Consider the following 13629-nt stretch of genomic DNA (forward strand, 5'->3'; position numbering starts at 1 on the left):
GCATTTTATTCTTTTTGTTGCATTGGTAAATGGGAGTGTTTCCTTAATTTCTGTTTCTGATCTTTCGTTCTTAGTGTATAGGAATGCAAGAGATTTCTGTGCATTAATTTTGTATCCTGCTACTTTACCAAATTCATTGATTAGCTCTAGTAGTTTTCTGGTAGCATGTTTAGGATTCTCTACGTACAGTATCATGTCATCTGCAAACAGTGACAGCTTTACTTCTTCTTTTCCGATTTGGATTCCTTTTATTTCTTTTTCTTCTCTGATTGCTGTGGCTAAAACTTCCAAAACTATGTTGAATAATAGTGGTGAGAGTGGACAACCTTGTCTTCTTCCTGATCTTAGAGGAAATGGTTTCAGTTTTTCACCATAGAGAACAATGTTGGCTGTGGGTTTGTCATATATAGCCTTTATTATGTTGAGGTAAGTTCCCTCTATGCCTACTTTCTGGAGGGTTTTTATCATAAATGGGTGTTGAATTTTGTCAAAAGCTTTTTCTGCATCTGTTGAGACGATCATATGGTTTTTTCTCCTTCAATTTGTTGATATGGTTTATCACACTGGTGATTTGCGTATATTGAAGAATCCTTGCATTCCTGGGGTAAGCCCCACTTGATCATGGTGTATGATCCTTTTAATGTGTTGTTGGATTCTGTTTGCTAGTATTTTGTTGAGGATTTTTGCATCTATGTTCATCAGTGATATTGGCCTGTAGTTTTCTTTCTTTGTGACATCCTTGTCTGGTTTTGGTATCAGGGTGATGGTGGCCTCATAGAATGAGTTTGGGAGTGTTCCTTCCTCTGCTATATTTTGGAAGAGTTTGAGAAGGATAGGTGTTAGCTCTTCTCTAAATCTTTGATAGAATTCGCCTGTGAAGCCATCTGGTCCTAGGCTTTTGTTTGTTGGAAGATTTCTAATCCCAGTCTCAATTTCAGTGCTTGTGATTGGTCTGTTTATATTTTCTATTTCTTCCCGGTTCAGTCTCAGAAAGTTGTGCTTTTCTAAGAATTTGTCCATTTCTTCCAGGTTGTTCATTTTATTGGCATATAGTTGCTTGTAGTAATCTCTCATGATCCTTTGTATTTCTGCAGTGTCAGTGGTTACTTCTCCTTTTTCATTTCTAATTCTATTGATTTGAGTCCTCTCCCTTTTTTCTTGATGAGTCTGGCTAATGGTTTATCAATTTTGTTTATCTTCTCAAAGAACCAGCTTTTAGTTGTTTTGATCTTTGCTATTGTTTCCTTCATGTCTTTTTCATTTATTTCTGCTCTGATCTTTATGATTTCTTTCCTTCTGCTAACTGTGGGGTTTTTTTGTTCTTCTTTCTCTAATTGCTTTAGGTGTAAGGTTAGTTTGTTTATTTGAGATGTTTCTTGTTTCTTGTATTGCTATAAACTTCCCTCTTAGATCTGCTTTTTCTGCATCCCATAGGTTTTGGGTTGTTGTGTTTTCATTGTCATTTGTTTCTAGGTATTTTAAAATTTCTTCTTTGATTTCTTCAGTTATCTCTTGGTTATTTAGTAGTGTACTGTGTAGCCTCCATGTATTTGTATTTTTTACAGATTTTTTTTCCTGTAATTGATATCCAGTCTCATAGAGTTGTGGTCGTTAAAGATACTTGATTCGATTTCAGTTTTCTTAAATTTACCAAGACTTGATTTGTGACCCAAGATACAATCTATCCTGGAGAATGTTCCATGAGCACTTGAGAAGAAAGTGTATTGTGTTGTTTTTGGATGGAATGTCCTATAAATGTCAATTAAGTCCATCTTGTTTAATGTATCATTTAAAGCTTGTGTTTCCTTATTTATTTTCATTTTGGATGATCTGTCCATTGGTGAAAGTGGGGTGTTAACATCCCCTACTGTGATTGTGTTACTGTTGATTTCCCCTTTTATGACTGTTAGCATTTGCCTTATGTATTGAGGTGCTCCTATGTTGGGTGCATAAATACTTACAATTGTTATATCTTCTTGGATTGATCCCTTGATCATTATGTACTGTCCTTCTTTGTCTCTTGTAATAGTCTTTATTTTAAAGTCTCTTTTGTCTGATATGAGAATTGCTACTCCAGCTTTCTTTTGATTTTCCATTTGCATGGAATATCTTTTTCCATCCCCTCACTTTCAGTCTGTATGTGTCCCTAGGTCTGAAGTGGGTCTCTTGTAGACAGCATATTTATGGGTCTTGTTTCTGTATCTATTCAGCCAGTCTGTGTCTTTTGGTTGGAGCATTTAATCCATTTACATTTAAGGTAGTTATCAATATGTATGTTCCTGTTACCATTTTCTTAATTGTTTTGGGTTTGTTATTGTAGGTCTTTACGTTCTCTTGTGTTTCCTGCCTAGAGAAGTTCCTTTAGCATTTTTTGTAAAGCTGGTTTGGCGGTGCTGAATTCTCTTAGCTTTTGCTTGTCTGTAAAGGTTTTAATTTCTCCGTCGAATCTGAATGAGATCCTTGCTACCTAGAGTAATCTTGGTTGTAGGTTTTTCTCTTTCATCACTTTAAATATGTCCTGCCACTCCCTTCTGGCTTGCAGAGTTCCTGCTGAAAGATCAGCTGTTACCTAATGGGGATTCCCTTGTGTGTTATTTGGTGTTTTCCCCTTGCTGCTTTTAATATTTTTTCTTTGTATTTAATTTTTGATAGTTTGATTAATATGTGTCTTGGCGTGTTTCTCCTTGGATTTATCCTGTATGGGACTCTCTGTGTTTCCTGGGCTTGATTGAATATTTCCTTTCCTATATTAGGGAAGTTTTCAACTATAATCTGTTCAAATATTTTCTCAGTCCCTTTCTTTTTCTCCTCTTCTTCTGGGATCCCTATAATTCGAAAGTTGGTGCGTTTAATGTTGTCCCAGAGGTCTCTGAGACTGTCCTCAATTCTTTTCATTCTTTTTTCTTCATTCTTCTCTGTGTTATTTCCACTATTTTATCTTCCAGGTCACTTATCCGTTCTTCTGCCTCTGTTATTCTGCTATTGATTCCTTCTAGAGAATTTTAAATTTCATTTATTGTGTTGTTCATCATTGTTTGCTCTTTAGTTCTTTTAGGTCCTTGTTAAACATTTCTTGTATTTTCCCCATTCTATTTCCAGGATTTTTGATCATCTTTACTATCATTACTGTGAATTCTTTTTCAGGTAAATTGCCTATTTCCTCTTCATTTGTTTGGTCTGTAGGATTTTTAACTTGCTCCTTCATCTGCTGTGTGTTTCTCTGTCTTCTCATTTTGCTTAACTTACTGTGTTTGGGATCTCCTTTTCACAGGCTGCAGGTTCGTAGTTCCCGTTGTTTTTGGTGTGTGCCCCCAGTGGTTAAGGTTGTTTCAGTGGGTTGTGTAGGCTTCCTGGTGGAGGGGACTGGTGCCTGTGTTCTGGTGGGTGAGGCTGGATCTTGTCTTTCTGGTTGGCGGGACTGCGTCCGGTAGTGTGTTTTAGGGTGTCTATGACCTTATTATGATTTTAGGCAGCCTCTCTGCTAATGGGTGGGGTTGTGTTCCTGTCTTGTTAATTGTTTGGCATAGGGTGTCCAGCACTGTAGCTTGCTGGTCGTTGAGTGGAGCTGGGTCTTAGCGTTTAGATGGAGATCTCTGGGAGAGCTTTCGCCGTTTCATATTACATGGAGCCAGGAGGTCTCTGGTGGACCAGTGTCCTGAACTCGGCTCTCCTACCTCAGAGGCACAGGCCTGACACCCGGCCGGAGCACCAAGACCTGGTCAGGGCACACAGGACAGCCTCATCCAAGGGCACTTGCGGGCAGGTAGGGCACACCCGATTGGTGCAGTCACCGAGAGGGCGAGTCCGCCTGCCCGCCCGCCGGTCCCATCCCCTTCCCTCTGACTGCCTGAGCGGGTGCAGTCTCGCTTCCTCCAGACGGAGTCTGGGAACCCCACTTCCCTTTGCTCTTTTTTTGAATTTAGAAGTTCTAAAATAATAACATCCTTTTTTTTGTTGTTTGAACTCCTTTAAATAATAACATTGTAGTATCTTCTTTTTTTTTCAAATGTTCTTTTGCTGTTAATGTGTCCTCCTTTATCTGGTTCAAAATAATGAAACTACTATGGATGTTTTGTTGTTGTTTTGCTATATAAATTCAAAGAGAATGAAATAAAAGTTTGGTTGCCTTAAAATCCATATCATGTTTTTCTTAGTGACTTATTGCTCTGTCATTGGGAGCAGATAAAATTTTAAATATAGTCCCCTAACATCCTCATTCTCATGAAAGTTGTAAGTAGAAGTTTAATGCACAGTCTCATACTTCAGATTTTTTTAAATTAATTAATTAATTAATTAAATTTTGGCTGCGTTGGGTCTTTGTTGCTGTGCGTGGGCTTTCTCTAGTTGCAGCTAGTGGGGGCTACTCTTTGTTGTGGTATGCGGGCTGCTCATAGCGGTGGCTTCTCTTGTTGCGGAACATGGGCTGTAGGCACACGGGCTTCAGTAGTTCTGGCACACGGGCTCTAAAGTGCAGGCTCAGTAGTTGTGGCGCACAGGCTTAGTTGCTCCGCAGCATGTGGGATCTTCCCAGAGCAGGGCTTGAGCCCATGTCCCCTGCATTGGCAGGTGGATTGTTAACCACTGTGCCACCAGGGAAGTCCTTACCCATTTTTCTACTGAAGTGTTTGTCTCATTGATTTACAAGACTTGTTATTAAGAATATTAAGAGTATTGTTAAGTATGTGTTACCAGCATTTTTGCAGTTTATAATTTGTTCAACTTTATGGTGTCTTTTGTCATACTACTATGTTTTCTTAATTTTTCATTATCGTTTTAATATACTATATTACATGTAGTATATTTAATAATATATCATATTATATATGGTACATAATATTATGGACAAAATAATTTGTTTTCAAATAGCTGGCAACATTTGTTAGCTAATACATTTATTTCCCTACTCATTTGGGATAACACCTTTATCTTATACTTAATTTCCGTATGGTAAGTATGTCTATTTCTGGACTCCCTGTTCTGTTGATCTAGGCATCAAGACCAACATATTCACTTTTTAATTTATTGTAGCCTTATAATAAAGTTTAATATCTTACACAACAAGCTTCCCTGTATTCTTTTATTTCTAAAAGTTGTTTTGACCTTTTTGCACTTTTATTCTTTTACATGCACTTTCATGTGTTTTTATTTAAATTTTTACTGATATATAACATGCATAGTAAAAACAAACTTTATAACTAGTTTTTATAAATTATAAAAGCAATTAAAAAGTAATTCAAGGAAAAGTCTCTGACCACTCCCTCACACACCCCAGTGCCATTCCCCAGAGATAACCACTTATTCAAAATTATAAATCTGATGAGAAATATTTTAAAAAATCATCATCTTTTGATTAGATGAATGTTAGAGTCATTCAGTCAAGTTCTGGAAGATAAAACACTTTGGGATTTAATTTGGATATAATGAATTAATTGGAGAATTGACATCTTTACAGCATCATCTTCTCCTGTCCAGGAATACTATGTTTTGTTTTATGGATTTTTTAAAAGTCTTTTGTTATGTCTTTCAATAAGATTTTAAAATTATGTGTCTTGCATGTTTCTTATGACGTATATTCCTAGGCTAAAAAAATGTATACCTATATATGTATGTATAAACGTAGCAGACACCAAGGATAAATCATCTTTTTTGTATGACCAGTGACTTACAGGGAGAGAGAGACAGGGAAAGAGATGGTGCTTGTGTGCACAAGTGCTATTATAAACCAGAGGCTTTTTACCGTTATACTTTTATGCTGATTATTATTTATAGGGTGGCTAATTTTTTCATATTTATCTTTTATACTTTAAAATACTATTATAATTTATATTTATCTTTTGTACTTTAAAATGCTATTATAATACTTTAAAATACTATTATAGGGACTTCCCTGGTGGCGCAGTGGTTAAGAATCCGCCTGCCAATGCAGGGGACACAGGTTTGAGCCCTGGTCCGGGAAGATCCCACATGCCGCAGAGCAACTGGGCCTGTGCACCATGGCGGCTGGGCCTGCGCTCTGGAGCCCGCGAGCCACAACTACTGAGCCCGTGTGCCACAACTACTGAAGTCTGTGCGCCTAGAGCCTGTGCTCCACAACAAGAGAAGCCACTGCAATGATAAGCCTGTGCACCACAACGAAGAGTTGCCCCCGCTCACTGCAACTAGAGAAAGCCTCCACGCAGCAACAAAGACCTAACACAGCCAAAAAAAAAAAATACTATTATAGTGGGGACTCCCCTGGTGGTCCAGTGGTTAAGGATCTGACTTCCGCTGCAGGGGACGTGGGTTGAATCCCTGGTGGGAGAGCTAAGATCCCATGTGCCACAGGGCAACTAAGCCTGCACGCCACTAGAGAGCCCGCGTGCCACAACTAGAGAGCCTACGTGCCACAACTACTGAGCCTGTGCACTCTGGAGCCCGCACAGCACAACTAGAGAAGGCTGCGTGCCACAATGAAGAAACAGAGCAGCCAAAAATAGATAAATAAAAATATTTTTTAAAAAATACTATTATAATCTAACTGGGAATAATTTCTTCCCAGTTAGAATACCAGTATTATTCAGTATCCCTGCCTATGAGAAGTGTTGAAATATTGAGAAACTAAATGAAACTAAGAGCTATGGATTAAGAAGGAATAATTTTTCACTCTTATGCCTTGTGCAGATCAGGGTGTCTCTTTTCTTTTAGACCTCATTTGCCCTTGTGCCCTCTAGATCATATTGATTGATTGAATGAATGAATACGTAAGTAGATGAAGAGATGAGTGGAAAATCAACGATTATAAACACACAGATATCAGAATAAAGGAAAGATTATGAGAAATGTTTCATGTTCATTTTATTCATGATCTAGTTGTTCCTTAAAGTTTTAATAATCAGAACTTAAGGATGCACACATGTATGCTGACAAGAAAAATCAGAGTAGTTTTGATCCATAAAACTTACACTGACAACATAACATTGTTACTTTTAATTTTTATTTTATTTATTTGCTTCACAAATAAGATTTTCTCTGAAAATGCAGCATTGTGCTGACAATAAAAATCATAGAGAACTCATGTGATCAGGGAAATATAATCACGGAAAAAAATAGTAAGGAGATATCCATCTGTTATCAAAGTTTCCTTTGAGATTCCTCTTTCAGATCTGCCGGAAGACTTGAGAATCTTTAGGGTATCTCTTACTAATGTAACTGCAGGTCCTGAAGTCTTTCTCTGTCATTAAATGGGTCCAGATCAAATAACTCAAAGCCCATGCATTTAAATGTGCAGATTCCAGCACACTCACCTATAATTCTGAGGTGTCCCAGGCCAAACTTTTGTTCTTCTCTGTTTCTCCATAACATCATTACTTTTAAAGGTAAATCAGCTTTTAATTTCTTTCTTTCTTTTTAAAAAATTTTTATTGGAGTTTAGTTGATTTACAATGTTGTGTTAGTTTCAGGTGTACAAATCAGTTATATTGATATATCTACATATGTACACTCCCTTTTTTTTTTTTTTTTGGATTCTTTTCCCATATAGGCCATTACAGAGTATAGAATTCCCTGTGCTATACATCAGGTTCTTATTATCTATTTTCTATATAGTAGTGTGTATATATCAATACCAATCTCCCAATTTATCCCTCTCCCTGCTTCATCCCCTGGTAACCATAAGTTTGTTTTCTACATCCGTGACTCTACTTCTGTTTTGTAAATAAGTTCATTTGTACACTTTTTGTAGATTCCACATATAAGCGATATATGATATTTGTCTTTTTGTGTCTGACTTAACTTCACTCAGTATGACAATATCTAGGTTCATCCATGTTGCTGCAAATGGCATTATTTTGGGTTTTTTTATGGCTGAGTAATATTCCATTTTATATATATATATATATATATATATATATATATATATATATATATATATATACACGTACCACATCTTCTTTATCCATTCCTCTGTTGATGGGCATTTAAGTTGCTTCCATTTCTTTCTTTTTAACCACTTTTTCTCTAGCTACTAAGTGAAACCTGAATTAAGCTATAGACTCCCCCTGCTGGGTAAGAATGGTGAGAAGAGCAAAAAACCTAAACTTTGTACTTGAACAGTCAAAGGTCCCATTAGGCACTGTTGCAGTGCCCTAACTGGTATTTTTAAATCCTTGTATTGTTCTCCACAGGGAGCTTTTCCAGCTCGTTTGAAGAAAGTGCTGATTGTGGGAGCACCCATATGGTTCCGAGTGCCCTATTCCATCATCAGCCTCCTTCTGAAGGACAAAGTCCGGGAGAGGGTAAAGGAAGCTAACTTAATTTTATTTGGAGGTGGGATAGATACATTTCCATCTCTACTGCTGAAACCTGCCAATTAATTTTCTACCTTCAAAAAACCTTCCTGGCTTGTTTCTCTTTCTGCTTCTGTTAGTGTGTTCACTTATATTCTCTGCTTTATTCTTTACTCAGCCCAGCACAGGCTGCCTTTCTTACTGTACAAGTTCCTTGGAGTTAGGACCTGGTCATAGTTTGGGCACTTCCCCTGTATGTAGCACCTTGCATGCGGATAGTATCGAAGGAATGTGTCCCGTGAGTGACTTAGAGATAGCTACTACTTCCAAAATTTAGTCCTGTGGCTCTACAGGCTTTTAATATTTAACAACTTCTAATATAATTACATCAGTTGAACTGGTGTTTGAACTTGTTCAACTGGAAATATTCAGTTCCCTTGACCACCACGGTGGTGGAGGAGACTCTCAATCTCTCTTTTACTTTATTCCTGGCATTTTCTCTTAAAACAGCTTGTTGCTTCCCAACTTCAAAAGCGTTGTCTAAAATTATCTTGATTCTATTATCATCCACTGAACATTCCAGGATGGAAAGATTGTGGTTTCAGTCATTTACTCATTCATTTCTCACCCTTGAAAGAAAGGGTATATGAAACATTGGTATAATAGAATAAGATAATAATGTTGTAAAATATTATCAGAGGGTTTTTTTTTTAGTATGAGATTATATGAATAATAACAATACAGATCTTTGTAGCTGAGGCGACTTGGGTTGGAGAGGGGAAACTAAAGATGTTTGATTCTGCGGACGCTACTTAGTGGCCTAGTGACCCCAGAGTAGGAGATGTCTTTCCTAAGATAACTCTTTGAGAGGACTCCTTAGGCAAGTTCTTGACACTTGAATTATATGCAAGTATATACATGCATGTATGAACTCAGAATATATTGAGCACCTTTACAGTCCAGGCTCTGGGCCCTGGGAATTAAAAGTTGAGTAAGATAGCCCTTATTCCTGAGGAGCTTATGGTCCTGAAAGGGGACACAGACATGTTCAGAGAACTGTGGCTCTGAGAAACATAGAGGAGAATGTTATCTCAGACTGTCAGGGAGGGCTTCACAGAAGAGCTTGAGCTATAAGCTCGTCCTTGAAGAGGCCAAAGAGGAAAAGAGGGCATTCCAGGAAGAGGCAACAGCAAGCAAGGCAAACATTCCCATTCCACACAGATTCCAAAAAGAACCAGCTAGGCTAATTTGGTCCAGTATGGCTGTGTCCAAGCAGAGAGAGGAATTAAGTATTACAATTACTTCTCTAGCATTTTTCCTGGGCTACCCAGCCTCTGGGAGGCTGGTCTTGTCTTGCTTTCACAGAAACCGATCTTTGAGGATGTCCATACCAAGCTGTGAGTAAAACACAAGCCAACAGGCTTAGAATTGATTGCCTTAGTATGGGGTTGACAAAAATAACCACTTCCCATGCATTCTTAGTAGTCGAAAAGGCGAATACCCACATGAGATGGTACTGGAAAGCCTTGTAAATAGTATAAAGCCTTGGTTCACTATACCTACGTTTATATAAGGTTTATAACAGGGCCCCTAATTCCAGGAATGAATTTGCTATACGTTGTGGGAAGTCAAACCTTTTCTGGGAAATTCGTAGGACTTCATTCCCAAGCAGATGAAACTCAGTCTACTCCTTTTCTAAGTTTACCAGGTATTTCAAGCAAATCTCATATCATTCTCCAATGCACTTTTGTTCTTTATCTGTTTGTTCCCCTCCCTCCCCACATACTCACGTGGTTCTTTCTGGCTTTCCAGATTCAGATATTAAAGACATCTGAAGTCACCCAGCACCTGCCCAAGGAGTGCCTTCCAGAAAACCTGGGTGGGTACGTTAAAATTGACCTCGCCACTTGGAATTTCCAGTTTCTATCCCAGATGAACGGCCACCCAGATCCCTTCGATGAGATCATCCTGTTCTCCCTCCCTCCGACCTTAGACTGGGACTCAGTGCATGTCCCAGGTCCCCATGCCATGACCATCCAAGAGTTGATGGACTATGTTAGCACCAGGCAAAAGCGGGGGATATATGAGGAGTATGAAGACATCCGTCGTGAGAACCCTGTTGGCACTTTCCACTGTTCCATGTAAGTAGGAAAGGTTTGGGCCAGCGATCACTTTCCAGGATGCTGTGGCACACATTGGTACCCCTACCCCTCCTTCCACACCTCACTTCCTTAACAGAGGCTTTTCCTTGTGTTAAGAGCCTCACTCTCACTTAGATGATAGTTTCTCTCATCCAGAAAGAGGCACCTCTTGGTGCTTGTTTCCAACAGTGTATGCTGTGAAATTTCTGAAGGTCTATGGTCCCAGTGGAGGAACTGTGTACTAATGGATACATTTTTTGATATTTCCCTGATATGCAAGTGTTTTTAGGAAAAAAACAAAAATGTAGGCTCAAAATGTAGGCTGTCGATTTGATCTCTGGTCCTTTCATTTGGGCAGTTTCTCCCTACAGCGTTTATAGTATTACATTACTTTCTGAGGAGGGGTACTGGTCCATTTAAGATAATCCACAGTCAGTAAGAGAAGAGAGTTGCCTCTTAGGAATTCAGCCTTGTGGGATTTTCCTTCTACCTGAATTCTGTAACTGGTTTATAACCACTTGATAACTATTGTTGGCAATAGAGCATGGATCATTTCTCTTACTGCTGCTGTCATTTATCTTACCATGTTTTCATTGGCTGTTGCAAAAGCTTCTTTTTCTCCAAGTTTTGAGACTGTTTGTTGAAAATTAAGGAAGCTCAGGGACTTCCCTGGCGGTCCAGTGGTTAGGACTTTGCCTTCCAATGCAGGGGGTGCAGGTTCATTCCCTGGTCAGGGAGCTAAGATCCTATATGCCTCGCAGCCAAAAATCCAAACGTAAAACAGAAGCAATATTGTACCAAATTCAATAAAGACTGTAAAAATGGTCCACATCAAAAAAAAAAAAAGAAAATTAAGGAAGCTCTCCCCAGTGGGTCCCAGGCTCAAGTTCCAGCTTAGCCAGAAATACTCTCTGTAACTTACCCAAGTTATTTCTCTTCTTTGCACCTCAGTTTTCCTGTGTGTAGTATTTGATATTAGACTCACTGATATCTACTTACTCTTTTGTAGCTTAAATGTTTTAGGAATCCGTAATTCTGTGAGTACCTCTTTCCTCTTGTAATTCCTGTCCAGCTTAGTCAGTGTGCTGTAAAGAAGGTAGGCAGGGAGTGAGGAAAGAGGGAAAAGGAAAAAAAAAAGAGGGAAAATAATGAGTTAGGAAACAGATAAGGGAAGTAAGAGAGAAGAAGCAATTGAGAAAAAAATCAATAAGCAGAACAAGAATGCAAAGGAAAATAAGAAATAAAAAAGAGAGAGAGAAAGCAGAGTATATATCATGTGGGGAGAGTATTCTCTCCCACACAGCTCTGTTTCATCCCTACCGGCTCAAGACCCCTGTATGTATCCAGTCTTTTTCCCAGCCAGTGCAGAGGATGCACACTTGTCCTGGGTATTTCTGACCCTGCTCTGGGTGCTTCTACTGAGGGGTCCTTGAGGTGTCATTTCTACAATGGTTCCCCTTCCCCACATTAAAAAAGTGGGTTTGGATTGTGCTCCTTGCATCACCCAAGCCAGCTGTCGTGTTATAATCAGAGAATATGTCCTAGTCCTATGGAAGGACTTCCCAATCTTGCCTCTTTATTTACTGAATCAATGAAAACGTCCCACTTCAGGAACTAGAAACCAGAATCCTCAACATCTTCAGGCCCCTGTCTTACACCAAGTTCCAGTAGAACTACTTACACAGAACAAACTGTTTCCCATGGAATTCTAGATTAAGAAGTAGATAGAATATTCACTGCTGTCCAGGATGCCCGTGGACCCAGAGACTTTCTTTCCCTTTTTTTTCCTCCCCTATACCATCCTTTCAAAGGATTTAAAAAATTTTAACTTTAAATTATAACTTTATTATGAGATGATTGTAGATTCACATGCATTTGTAAGAAATAATAGAGATCATGTGTACCCTTTCCACAGCTATCCCATGGTAACATCTCCCAGAAGTTTAATATAGTATCACAACCAGGATATTGATACAATCCACCAATCTTATTCAGATTTCCCCAGTTTCAGTGTGTGTGTATGTATTTAGTTCTTTACAATTTTTATCACACAGGTAAGTTTGTGTATACATAACTGCAGTCAAGATACAGAATTCCATAACCACATACCTCCATTCCACCCCTCCCCATCCCCAACCCCTGCAACCACTAATCAATTCTCCATTACTATAATTTTATCATTTTAAGAATGTTATTATATAAATGGAATCATGCTATGTGTAAACTTTTGGGATTGCCTTTTTTTGCTCAGTAGAATTCTCGGGAGATTCACCCAAGTTGTTATTTGTATCAAGTTTGTTCCTTTTTATTGCTGAGTAATATTCCATGGTATGGATGAACCACAGTACAAACTGTTAACCAATTAACCATTTACCTGTTGAAGGACATCTGGGTTGTTTCCAGTTTCTATTACAATTAAAGCTGCTCTGAACATTTGTGTCGAGGTTTTGTGTGAAAATAGGTTTCTATTTCTCTGGGATAAATGTCCAAGAGTGGGATTGATAGGTCATATGGTAACTATGTGTTTAGTTTTATGAAAAACTGCCCAGCTCTTTTCCAGAGTGGCTGTACCCTTCTGCATTCCTCCCAGCGATATATGAATGATCCATTTTCTTTGCATCCTTACCAGCGTTCAGTGTTGTCACTATTTTTTATTTTAGCTGTTCTGATAAGTGTGTGATGAGATCCCTAAATTAAAATTGTGGTTTTAATTTACATTTTCTTACTATCTAATGATATTGAGCATCTTTTCATGTGCTTCTTTGCCGTCTGTATATTCTCTTTGTAAAATGTCTTATGCCCATTTTCTATTTGGATTTTTTTTTAAACTGTTGGGATTTGAAAGTTCTTTATATTCTAGGTACTGGTTCTTTGTTGGATACATGGTTTGTGAATATTTTCTTCCAGTCTGTAGCTTTTTTCTCATCCTTTTCTGGGTCTCTTGTGAAGCAGAAGTTTATTTTGATGAAGTTCCTTTAACAGTTACTCCGTGTACGGATCATGCTCTTGGTGTCAAGTCTAAGAACACATTGCCTAGCCCTAGAATCCAAAGATTTTTCTACGTTTTTTTTCCTAAAATTTTTATAGGTTTATGTTTTACATTTAATTTAAGTCTGTGATCCATTTTGAATGAACTTTTGTGTAAGGTGTAAGGTTTAGGTTGATGTTCAGATTTTTTTCCCTATAGGTATCTAATTACTCCAGCACTGTTGGTCGAAAAGAGT

General features: G+C 38.3%; 1 protein-coding gene across 2 annotated transcripts in view; it reads left to right on the forward strand.

Moving 5' to 3' along the window:
- Positions 1 to 13629, forward strand: part of PTPN9 (protein tyrosine phosphatase non-receptor type 9) — a 79951-nt gene that overhangs the window by 49612 nt on the left and 16710 nt on the right. For both annotated transcript variants that reach the window (XM_032623586.1, XM_032623587.1), the window contains 2 exons: positions 8163 to 8273; positions 10077 to 10405. In XM_032623586.1, coding sequence (XP_032479477.1) covers positions 8163 to 8273; positions 10077 to 10405 — 440 coding nt within the window. The remainder of the gene's footprint in view (positions 1 to 8162; positions 8274 to 10076; positions 10406 to 13629) is intronic.

Source organism: Phocoena sinus, chromosome 2 (genome assembly GCF_008692025.1).
Source record: "Phocoena sinus isolate mPhoSin1 chromosome 2, mPhoSin1.pri, whole genome shotgun sequence".
Taxonomy (NCBI): Eukaryota; Metazoa; Chordata; class Mammalia; order Artiodactyla; family Phocoenidae; genus Phocoena; species Phocoena sinus.